The sequence below is a fragment of the Sprattus sprattus genome (genome assembly GCF_963457725.1).
Source record: "Sprattus sprattus genome assembly, chromosome: 1".
Taxonomy (NCBI): domain Eukaryota; kingdom Metazoa; phylum Chordata; class Actinopteri; order Clupeiformes; family Clupeidae; genus Sprattus; species Sprattus sprattus.
The window spans coordinates 28,225,441-28,236,572 of NC_137920.1; the positions used below are offsets into that span (position 1 = coordinate 28,225,441).

Consider the following 11,132-nt stretch of genomic DNA (forward strand, 5'->3'; position numbering starts at 1 on the left):
CACTGCTGAAGTAGCATGAAAACTGGGACATGTTTTGTTGCGATTCTCCATGTTGACTGATTTGGGTATATCTATCTATAAATCCAGGAATCTGTGTGTGTGTGGGTTTGTGGAGTGTCAGTCTGTCTAGGGCGTATCTCCCTGACGGTAGATACGTTAGTTATGAGATTTCTCATGTAGCTTACGCATGTCATGAACCTGTGCATCATTGATTTTGAAGATTTTTGAATTTATAGTTTTCGAGATATTTGTATTTTACCGTTTCCCGTAGGAAACAATGGGTTATCTTTTCCCGTAGCAAGTCCCACTGTGCACCGAAATTACGTCACAATCAAACAAGCTATGTCACGCTCAGAACCTATAAAACCGGATGGTCAAACTCGATTGTCAGTTTTTGCAACAAGACAATTAGCTAAGTGGCTTATTATTTACACATACTGGAACAAGAAAACACAGACTACATACGGCAGTGAAACAAGGTGAGTTTCCTATAGAAATACTCTGATCTGAATAAGTGCAGTCTGAATGGAAACCATATGGGACCATCATACCTTTCAGAGTAGTCTGTCTAGGGCATATCTCCCTGACGGTAGATACGTTAGTTATGATATTTCGCATGTAGCTTACGCATGTCATGAACCTGTGCATCCTTGATTTTGAAGATTTTTGAATTTATAGTTTTTGAGATATTTGTATTTTACCGTTTGTCGTGCATTGGGTTTAGCGACGCTAAACCCAATGCATTTCAATGCACGGCAAACGGTAAAATACAAATATTTCGCGAACTATACATTCAAAAATCTTAATCTTATTGGTTACCAATGGTCTTACATTAAAGTGTTCTCAGAGATTCTAGCCCCGGATCTCAAAATAATGATATGTAAAAAGTGCCCCGTATTACTTCAGTCTAACCTGTACCTATGTGGAGTGCAAACATGTCTTGCTATTACACTACCCAACAGCTACACCTACGTCTGTTAACACTACATAATTCCTACGGGCACTGCACTAGTAGAGAGAATTACGTAAATAATATTTTCAGCATTGGTCTTGTGTAGTGTTTTTACTGTATTGTGTATTTTCACTTTCTCTGTGTACTTCACTTACACTACTCTCATCACTGAGAAGTAGTATTGCTAAAAGTGTTTTAGGTTTATAACAGAAGTGTGTAAGTGGTACAAACAGAATTCAGTATATGCAATGTGTGTGTTTCATATGGTAACAAAATATGGTTTTGGTTAAATGAGTGTATAGATTTTACAAGAGTGTTTCATTTTGCAATGGATCTGATGTTTTTGCTCATTGGGTGTGGTTGTGCTTATTGTGTGAGGAGATTGAAAAACAAAACCGAGCAGTCAAAATTGTGTGTATCCGATCGTACAAAACTGTAAGCAATCATGTGTTTGGGCACTTGATGGCTGTTTTAATTCGACCGGCTCATAAACTTGACAGAGTGTTTTGGAATTGCAAGGAAGTGACCTCTTGATGTACGTCTGTGTCTAAAGCATAAAACTGTGTTTAGTGCTTTGCAAATCACTTGTGTGTATGGTTTCGCAAAAAAGTGTGATGTTTAAATGTGCTTATAGTTGTGCAGATCTGAGCCGTTGTTTTGCTCCTTGAGTGAAGGTTTTGATAATTGTGTAATACTTTTGATTTTAGTGTGTATCCGATCGTAAAAAAATGTAAACCTGTTTGGTGTGTCTACAATTAAGCTGTCATGTGTTTGCGCACATACAGTTTTTTACAATTGCTAAAACACTAAAACCCACTGGCTGAACAAAGTTCTCAGTTGCCTGAACTCATGAAGCTAATTGGGCAGTCTTGTCAATACCTTACAGTATTTTTTCCATCGCTAACGAGCGCTTACCTATACTTAAAATACTTTTTCTAAACTCTTAACACAGACTTACACCTACAAAACACAATTGGCCAAATAGATCATTTTCTTCTCAAAAGCACATTTTGTTAACTATATACTCTTCATTTCAAAATAGAAGACATCTTTCTCTGCACACACTAACTTTACCAAAACACTGGACATCTGACTCAAAATGAAATTATTCTTTCAAAGAATAACTCTTGTTTTCACTTCACAAGGAACATGCAGCCAATCAAAGTACACCAGGTTTCAAAATACTGGCTATTGTCGACATTACAAAAACTGCATAAACTTTTATGTTTCAGTTTTACAGGTATTTGCATGCAAAACATGCAATCCACTGTTTTTTTGCGCCAAATGTTTTGGTTGGGAACTGTATATCCACATGTAATGTTCACATTCAAAAGCATTCCAGTAAAAAGCGAATCAGTTTTTTTTTTTCTTCACTGTTTACTCTAGGAGGTATAGTAGAAATACTGTTTAGTATGATACAACAGAAAACGTTTTACAGTATTGTTTAAAGTTAACAAAATATCCATGAACAAAAAAGCAACAGCAAAAAGCCCAGTAAAAAGGGAGTACTAAAAAAAACCACAACATTCCTTTATCTAATCCCTGCGATCTTCAGGGTTAGGCCACAAGTTTTCATCCACATCGCATCTGATGTTATCCAAGGCGATACACCTTGACTCGCTCACTGTTCCTCTCAAAGGGAGCAGTGTAGAGCTGTTTCATCCGCACTCTGTGTTTGGACAATGTCCGCGTAATGGTTGCGAGGCTGATGCTATTGATATTGTGAAATATCTCTTGCTCCTCCAAAATTCTGCTTTGAATCTCATGCAGTTTAATTGCATTATTTGCAACAACCATATCTACTATGGCAAGCTCTTGTTGATGATTGAGGAGCTTTCCTCTTCCCCCAGAGGGAGGAAGACGTTGCATTCTTTTGAGGGACAAAAAACATCAACATATGCATTACTGTATGGCCTCATTGACATGTCAAGTGAGAATAGAAACAATCCATGTAAAATGCAAACTTACCTGTTGGTTTGTTGAAAGATGCGTATAATTGACGCAACCGTTGACCGCCTCAAATTGGGCTGTACTCTTTCACCAGCCTCTCTTAGTGAAAGACCGTGGTTTATCACATGGCACGAATTCCATCACTCACTACTGCCCTTGTAGCCCTTAGAATGCCACCACCACGCATTCTTATACCTCTACCTTGCCCTCTCCTTAGGCCTGCTCTTCTCCCTGGACCTGCTCCTCTCACAACTCCTGCTCCTCTCACTACTCCTGCTCCTCTCACTACTCCTGCTCCTCTCACTTCTCCTGCACCTCTCACTACTCCTGCTCCTCTCACTTCTCCTGCTCCTCTCACTACTCCTGCTCCTCTCACTACTACACCTCTCACTGCTCCTCTCACTGGGCCTGCTCTTCTCCCTGGGCCCCTTGCTCTAACTCTTCCTCGTCCAGACATCTTTTTCGGTTTCTGTTTCCAAAAACATCATTCCTCAAAGTCCTCCTTTTACTGTATACCTAAGTAATGCCATTGATTCTAAGCCAGACTGGAATCAGCTGTGGTTGACCCAATATACCCAACATACATCAGCTGTGTGTCAATTACAGTTTTTTACAATTGCTAAAACACTAAAACCCACTGGCTGAACAAAGTTCTCAGTTGCCTGAACTCATGAAGCTAATTGTGCAGTCTGTTGTCAATACCTTAAACTATTTCTCATGGCAAAACACAATTTGCAGGTCTCACTTAGACTTTTCAGCAAAACTCTAAACACATTCTCAGTCTTAAAACACATTCTGCACTCTAATTCACATGTCATCCATACTGGTAAACACAAGTGGCAACAATCAAATACAAATAGAGAACAAATGTCATTGATTGAACACAACCACTCAAAATGTATTTAACTTGTATCAAATGATGTGACACAACCAATATGAGCCAGTTTAGGGAGCAAACAGGTTGTTGAAGGTGGGAAGGAGAAAGTCTGAGAATGAATAGAAGAAACAATGTGAGGGGAGGAGGACAAGTAAACACCAGGTTGACTCCTTTGATTTGTGTCCCTTTTACTGTGGTAGTGTATATTGTAGTAGGCCTACAGTGCATTGTAGGCTGTATAAGGACAAAACGAAAACAAGTTGTATGGCCCTGAACATTGTGCTTTCTATTTGGTACAGTAACAGTACTGATTGCTCAATAGACTTTGACTGGTTGTAGGTTCATATCAACGAAGAACAAGAGTGGGCTGTGAGCTGTGAGATGCAGGGTACAGTACTATAGGGGTACAAGAAGGAGAAAGAACCAACACAAATAGGAGCAAAGCAAAGTAGTTATTTTTGATACATTTGTATAGCTACTATGAGAGAGAACATGTTTTCATTCATCAAAAGTCAATGATAGATAAATATGAAATGTACTTCTCCCTGAGAACTATACTATACCTGTACTTCTCCCTGAGAACTATATGTTTTGAACAGTGTGTTTTCTATTTTGTGGTGTATTGTTTACTGACTGATTGAAAGTGTATATCATTTTGAACACTTTGTTTATGATTTGACAGCAGTGTTTGATTTTGAGCACAGGTAAAACTGTTTTGAGGCAAAAGTTTCATTTTGCAAGAGGATTCAGAGGTTTTGTAAATAGTGCTTGAAGATGAGGTTTTGTGTTTAGAGTTTAGAGAACATGAGTGACTGTTTCAAGAATGTGTTTTAGCAATTGTAAAAAACTGTAATGGCTCTGTTTATTTGACAGGCTCATAGGTGTGGTCATTTGACAGTCAATGTTTTGGAATTGCAAGGAAGTGACCTCTTGATATACTTCTGTGTCTAAAGCATTCAAGTGTGTTCAGTGTTTTGCAAATCACTTGTGTGTATTGTTTCGCAAAAAGTGAGATGTTGACATGTGCTTATAGTGGTGCAATTCTGAGACGTTGATTTGCTCCTTGAGTTAAGGTGTTGATAATTGTGTAATACGTTTGATTTTAGCGTTTATCCAATCTTAAAAAACGGTAAACAATCGAGAAAAACTGTAAGCAATTGCATTACTCATAGGGGTGGTTATTTGTCAGTCACTGCTTTGGAATTGCAAGGAAGTGACATCTTGATATATATCTGTGTGCAATAATATAAATGTGTTTGGTGTTTTGCAAATCACTGTGTGTAATGGTTGGCAAACAGTGTGAGGCTGACATTTAGCTTATAGTGGTGCAAATCTGGGCCAGGTTTTGCTCCTTGAGTATACAGTTTGGATAATTGTGTAATGCTTTTGAATTTAGTGTTTATTCAATCATAAAGAAATGTTAGCACTAATGTGTTTTTTCGCACTTGATGGCTGTGTTTTAGCAATTGGCTCATAGGTGTGGTAATTTGACAGTCGGTGCTTTGGAATTGGAAGGAAGTGTCATCTTGATATTCTTCTGTGTCGTAATGAATGCAAGTGTGTTTAGTGTTTTGTAAATCACTGTGTTGTTTCTCAAAAAGTGTGCACTGACGTTGTGCTTATAGTGGTGCATCTCTGGGCCGGGTTTTGCTCCTTGCAAACGACTTGGATAATTGTGTTATACTTTTGATTTGAGTGTTTATTCAATGGTAAAAACTTTAAGAGCCACCCACATCTATTTGAGAATGGGCATTCCCAGGCTCTATTCGGCATGATGCACAAATGTAATGGGTGAAAGTTGGACTTGATGTTTGCAGATAAGATATAAGCATGGAAAATAGGAACTGCCTATGGCTTTCTAAAGGAATATGAAGTTAATGTGAAAGGAGCATTTCAAGTTTCTGTACTGTAACATACAAACTCACATCTATTTAGTGAAAGAGATTCACACATATGTGCGGTAAAGGTGTCCAAGTACATGGATTGGTAACTAGACCATGCATTTGGGACACTCCTGAGGTCGCTGGTTCTAGGTTTTGAATCTGATTCCAGTCTCAAATGCCTGTGTGTGCCCAACACACAGTACTCTGAAAACCACAGTTGCTAACTATGACCCCCTTTTCCCACAATGAAAATGTATAATACATTTGATAATACCAAGTTAACTTAAAGTTTAGTATCATAAGGCATTGACTGCCAGTGAATATAAAGATATTGGCAAATATGTACATTAAAAATGCAAGCAAACACTTCTTGCGTTGTTGTTGGATAAGATTATACATTTTGTACGTCAAGCGTCTATATACTGAACGAATTTCTGAATTAAGGCAAAAACGCTCGTAGAGTAGGAGAAGGGCTTTGTACTTTGAATTTTAGGCGCCACCGGAATCAGGGCGTTGAATACCAATCAGCGGTAGCCAGCAAGTAAACGTCATCAGGGGGCTGGTCGAGGTTGTAACCTATAAATACCCTGCTTGCTTGCGTACTGGCATACTCCTAGCATTGAAGCAGACTTTGCAATGGCAAGAACGAAGCAAACCGCCCGTAAGTCCACCGGAGGAAAGGCTCCGCGAAAGCAGCTCGCCACCAAGGCTGCTCGTAAGAGCGCACCAGCCACCGGCGGAGTGAAGAAGCCCCATCGTTACAGGCCCGGCACAGTGGCTCTGAGAGAGATCCGTCGTTACCAGAAGTCCACTGAGCTGCTGATCCGCAAGCTGCCTTTCCAGCGTCTGGTCAGGGAAATTGCCCAGGACTTCAAAACCGATCTGCGCTTCCAGAGCTCTGCTGTCATGGCTCTTCAGGAGGCCAGCGAGGCTTACCTGGTTGGTCTGTTTGAGGACACCAACCTGTGCGCCATCCACGCCAAGAGGGTGACCATCATGCCCAAAGACATCCAGCTGGCCCGTCGCATCCGCGGGGAGCGTGCTTAAGTTGATCCCGACAACGTCAAGAAAAACAAACGGCTCTTTTAAGAGCCACCTAAATAACTCATGAAAGCTCATTTTCCATCCAGTGTTGGTACACACGCTATTTAATAGCCCACGCACATACTATACTCTAGCTACTACCATACAGTATGTTTAGCCCCCCAGTAGAAGTCACGGTTGAAAGCCGACGCTAGAATGACCGAAAATTCTTTTTACCATATACACTATGTGTAGGGCATATAGTAGTAGTATTACTAATAACCTTTATATTTGTATAGCACCTTTCATACAGAACAATGCAGCTCAACGTGCTGAACAGCAACGGATGTACGTGCACAGTGATGCCAAACAATTTAAATCAAATAAATATAAAATAAAAATAGTGAGTGCATACAAATTTAAGCTATAACATGATAACTGCAGTTGTATTTGTTTCAAGATCAGTCAGAACCGAAGTTAAAGACTAAGGTGAAGCGATACCAAGAACTACATCTGATGGAAGACAGCACCATATGCAAAACAATGTTCCTAAACATTTGCGACGTACTCTGCAACTCCCTGTCACACGCCTGTTGTTGACAAAAAAAGACGAGTGCAACATCTGGAACCGTTGGGTTTTTTTTTTGTGTGTTACGTTGTTGCGGCCAGTGTATCGAGTCATCTACACGCAAACTTATTGTATAGTGCAGTGTGTTGCAGTTTGTGTTCTCTGCATTGCAAAACTGCTCCACATATGTCGTTTCGTTTTTAGAATTAGGCTGCAGTTGACGTACAACATTAAAAATGCGCACAAGGTGCGTATTTCGAGCTCAGAATTCGGTTTGATCATCGTTCATATTACAAAAATGTGTGATAGTAGAGTCTTATGTGATTTTCCGAAACAAGGTAGGCGCAACCCTCTCTAGAGGAACATCCTGAAAACATAAGGAGATTTTGATTATGTTGGAACTGCTTTTCAAAGACAATGTGGGTGGCTCTTAAAAGAGCCTTTGGGTTGAAAAGCGTAAAACGCTTTACTTGGAGCTGGTGTACTTGGTGACGGCCTTGGTTCCCTCAGACACGGCGTGCTTAGCAAGCTCGCCGGGCAGAAGCAGACGCACTGCAGTCTGGATCTCCCTGGAGGTGATGGTGGACCGCTTGTTGTAGTGAGCCAAACGGGAAGACTCTCCAGCGATACGCTCGAAGATGTCGTTCACGAAAGAGTTCATGATGCCCATGGCCTTGGAGGAGATGCCAGTGTCGGGATGGACCTGCTTCAGGACCTTGTACACGTAGATGGCATAGCTTTCCTTCCTGGTCTTTCGGCGCTTCTTGCCGCCTTTGGCTGTGGTCTTGGTCACGGCTTTCTTGGAGCCCTTCTTCGGGGCGGGCTTTGCTGGCTCAGGCATGATGCTTTCTGTATGAGGATTCAGACAGAACTGCGGTACTGCATGCAGTCGTGCCACCTCTATATATACAGCACTCTATGCTAATATTTCACCTAGGCCAGCCATGACCAGAATCCCAGACGATGGTTGGTTACTTTGAAGCGCAGGGGCGGGTCCGTCTACTAAGCCCGCTCTGACCACAGAAAGATAGTTTAGTCCGCACTTCCCCTTCTTTTGTCATCTTCCCGCACTTTCTGAGCTACCTTGGCATGACCAAAATGAAGTCAATATACGAGACCTGCGGCATTAATTAAGCCTCATTGTTAGTGATACATATTTTCAATAAATCTGCATCGTTAACACTGACAAAGTCTTTATAGGAGAGATTCAAGTAGCCTATACGTGCATCCATGAAAGTGAGTTGCAGCATATGACTCAATAACTGAATCGTTTTTTTTCTTCAGTTAGAATATCTACATGTCAAAAAGACTAAGATGTGAATTTGATTATTGGTTTGATTATTGGTTCAAATTTGGTTTCCATAGGAGTGCTCCCTGTTATGGGAGTTACAGTTTTTTTTTCAGTTGTCCTGTATGTCCTATGTTATCCCAAACAGATTAGGAAAAACTCAAAAAAGGTTTGCCGTGTATGACTTTGTAGGGGGCCCCAGAGTATCTTCGTGGGATTTTGTTGGTGAGATTGTTTTTTTCATTGACTTTTGAGTTCCCTGGCAATGGCCTGCATTTTACATTGCCTCACAATACTTTTGCAAACACACTACTCTTGGTATATTCGCCACTTCCATATAACGTGGATCAGCTCATACAATTGTACTTTTGAACTTGGTATTGCATATGGGGATATAGCCATGCTTATCATTAAGCAGTAAAGCTATGAAATCAGTGGGAATACATTTACAATGAACCTAACAGGAGAAGGCTCACTAAAATAAATAATTATGCATTTACAGTGGCTGTTGGCCGTGTTGTGCATTGTAGGTTATATTCAGTATTAGTGCGCCGTAGTTGACATCTTACACCACACATTGGTATTGAACATTCCCATTTTTCAATATAAACGCAATTGGAATCATGTTTTACGTAAGTATTTGGGTGGCTCTTAAAAGAGCCTTTGTCTCAGAATGAGGTGAAAGATTATTAACCTCCAAAACCGTACAGAGTACGACCCTGGCGTTTCAGAGCATAGACGACATCCATTGCGGTCACGGTCTTTCTCTTGGCATGCTCGGTGTAGGTGACGGCATCACGGATGACGTTCTCCAGGAACACCTTCAGCACACCACGGGTCTCCTCGTAGATGAGGCCAGAGATACGCTTCACACCGCCACGACGAGCAAGACGCCTGATTGCGGGCTTAGTGATGCCCTGGATGTTATCACGAAGAACCTTACGATGACGCTTGGCGCCCCCTTTACCGAGTCCTTTTCCTCCTTTGCCTCTTCCACTCATTGTCACTGTTTTAGTTTTACAGCAATGTGTGCACCTCAGCGTGTTGTACGAGGTCTTATATCCATCTGGAGGACCTGTTTGAAGACTATAAACACTCCTCCTCGTCCGTCCCTCCTACTTTTCTCTACTGGTGTTGGCGCGTACATGCAGCAAATTGTACGTCACCTTGACACGTCATTCAGTATTCAAAGTACATAGAATTTAAGTGGACGGTTATATCCAATCCTCTTTGTCTAAAATGTAACTATTATGACCGACCGAACCACTAAAAGGATCCATGGCCTTTGGGAGCTCGACTCTTTGTAACCCATACAGTCCATTTTATAATAGTTGTTTTCATAGTAAGGCTACGGGATCTGTCTTTAAAGTGGTGTATGTAACCCTCTTTCTCGCTAGCCAACTACCCATGATGGTGTGCGGTCTTTCAAATGCATTGTTCCTATAAAAACAATTGGTCGTAATGAGTAATGTATGCTTCAAGCTCAAGCTACGTTTGCAATATTTTCAGCTGAAGATGTAAAGTCTATCAAGGTTTTAAATCCCCACCAACCAATTAAGCAATGAACACACATGGTATGGCAGTATGTATTCACCTGCTTTAGAGCCAGAAAGAAAAGTTAATCTTTAAGTGAAGTTTAGCCAGAGTGGCTGATAATAAATAAACAGTGTGTTGTTAATACATCTTTAATAAGCTATTAAATTCTATTTAAATTAAATACAGCTGACGGATCCCCAAAAAATTGAAATATGCTTGCAGAATTCTGCTCATCGTTGTTATTTTTGTATCATTCAAACATGATTACAAGCCGGTCCATTAGATACTTTGTATCACCTAACCACTTCAGTTTGTTCCATTTTAAAGGTGTTCGCAATACATGGAGATTCTGGGACTTTGTGATTATTGTGACCATTGAACTGACATATCTGGAAACCAAGCTGCAACCTAAACTGGAAGGTGTCGTTTTAACTATTGCATGCGTTAAAATATTCAGTGATTTTGGAGATCACGCACAAAAGGAAAGGAGGATATCCAGCAGGCGCCAAAATGAAGCAACGTTTGTCTTCCCGCAGGACCTACACGTTGATTGGCTCTCAGTATTCTCGCCTCAACCACTGAGGCAATGAGCAACGCTGAGCTTGAGGAGAATAAATACACTCCCCTCCCCGTTTTGCTACACTTCAGTATTCGGAAGAACCCATACAACTCCTAAAATGAGCGGCAGAGGCAAAACCGGTGGAAAGGCTAGAGCAAAGGCCAAGACTCGCTCCTCCAGGGCTGGACTCCAGTTCCCCGTGGGCCGTGTTCACAGGCTGCTCCGCAAGGGCAACTATGCTCATCGTGTTGGTGCTGGTGCTCCGGTCTACATGGCTGCAGTGCTCGAGTATCTGACTGCTGAGATTCTCGAGTTGGCCGGCAACGCTGCCCGTGACAACAAGAAGAGTCGTATCATTCCCCGCCATCTGCAGCTGGCTGTGCGCAACGACGAGGAGTTGAACAAGCTGCTCGGCGGAGTGACCATCGCTCAGGGTGGTGTACTGCCCAATATCCAGGCTGTGCTCCTGCCCAAGAAGACCGAGAAGTCCAAGTAA

At 41.4% G+C, this 11,132-nt stretch overlaps 4 protein-coding genes across 4 annotated transcripts; 2 read left to right on the top strand and 2 right to left on the bottom strand.

The window, feature by feature from the left end:
- Window positions 1-6,298: 6,298 nt before the first annotated feature.
- Window positions 6,299-6,709, top strand: LOC308382789 (histone H3.2; the record flags this gene model as incomplete). The annotated part of the gene is made up of 1 exon (XM_080860313.1): window positions 6,299-6,709. The coding sequence occupies one exon, from the start codon at window positions 6,299-6,301 to the stop codon at window positions 6,707-6,709; it is 411 nt and encodes a 136-aa protein (XP_080716439.1).
- A 1,010-nt stretch (window positions 6,710-7,719) lies between these two features.
- LOC308382800 (histone H2B 1/2-like) lies at window positions 7,720-8,094 on the bottom strand (the record flags this gene model as incomplete). Its single annotated transcript, XM_080860323.1, has 1 exon — window positions 7,720-8,094. The coding sequence occupies one exon, from the start codon at window positions 8,092-8,094 to the stop codon at window positions 7,720-7,722; it is 375 nt and encodes a 124-aa protein (XP_080716449.1).
- A 1,070-nt stretch (window positions 8,095-9,164) lies between these two features.
- On the bottom strand, window positions 9,165-9,542 carry LOC308375087 (histone H4; the record flags this gene model as incomplete). The annotated part of the gene is made up of 1 exon (XM_080851134.1): window positions 9,165-9,542. One exon carries the CDS (start codon window positions 9,540-9,542, stop codon window positions 9,231-9,233), a length of 312 nt encoding a protein of 103 aa, XP_080707260.1. The 3' UTR covers window positions 9,165-9,230.
- A 1,212-nt stretch (window positions 9,543-10,754) lies between these two features.
- LOC308379744 (histone H2A-like) lies at window positions 10,755-11,132 on the top strand (the record flags this gene model as incomplete). Its single annotated transcript, XM_080856999.1, has 1 exon — window positions 10,755-11,132. The coding sequence occupies one exon, from the start codon at window positions 10,755-10,757 to the stop codon at window positions 11,130-11,132; it is 378 nt and encodes a 125-aa protein (XP_080713125.1).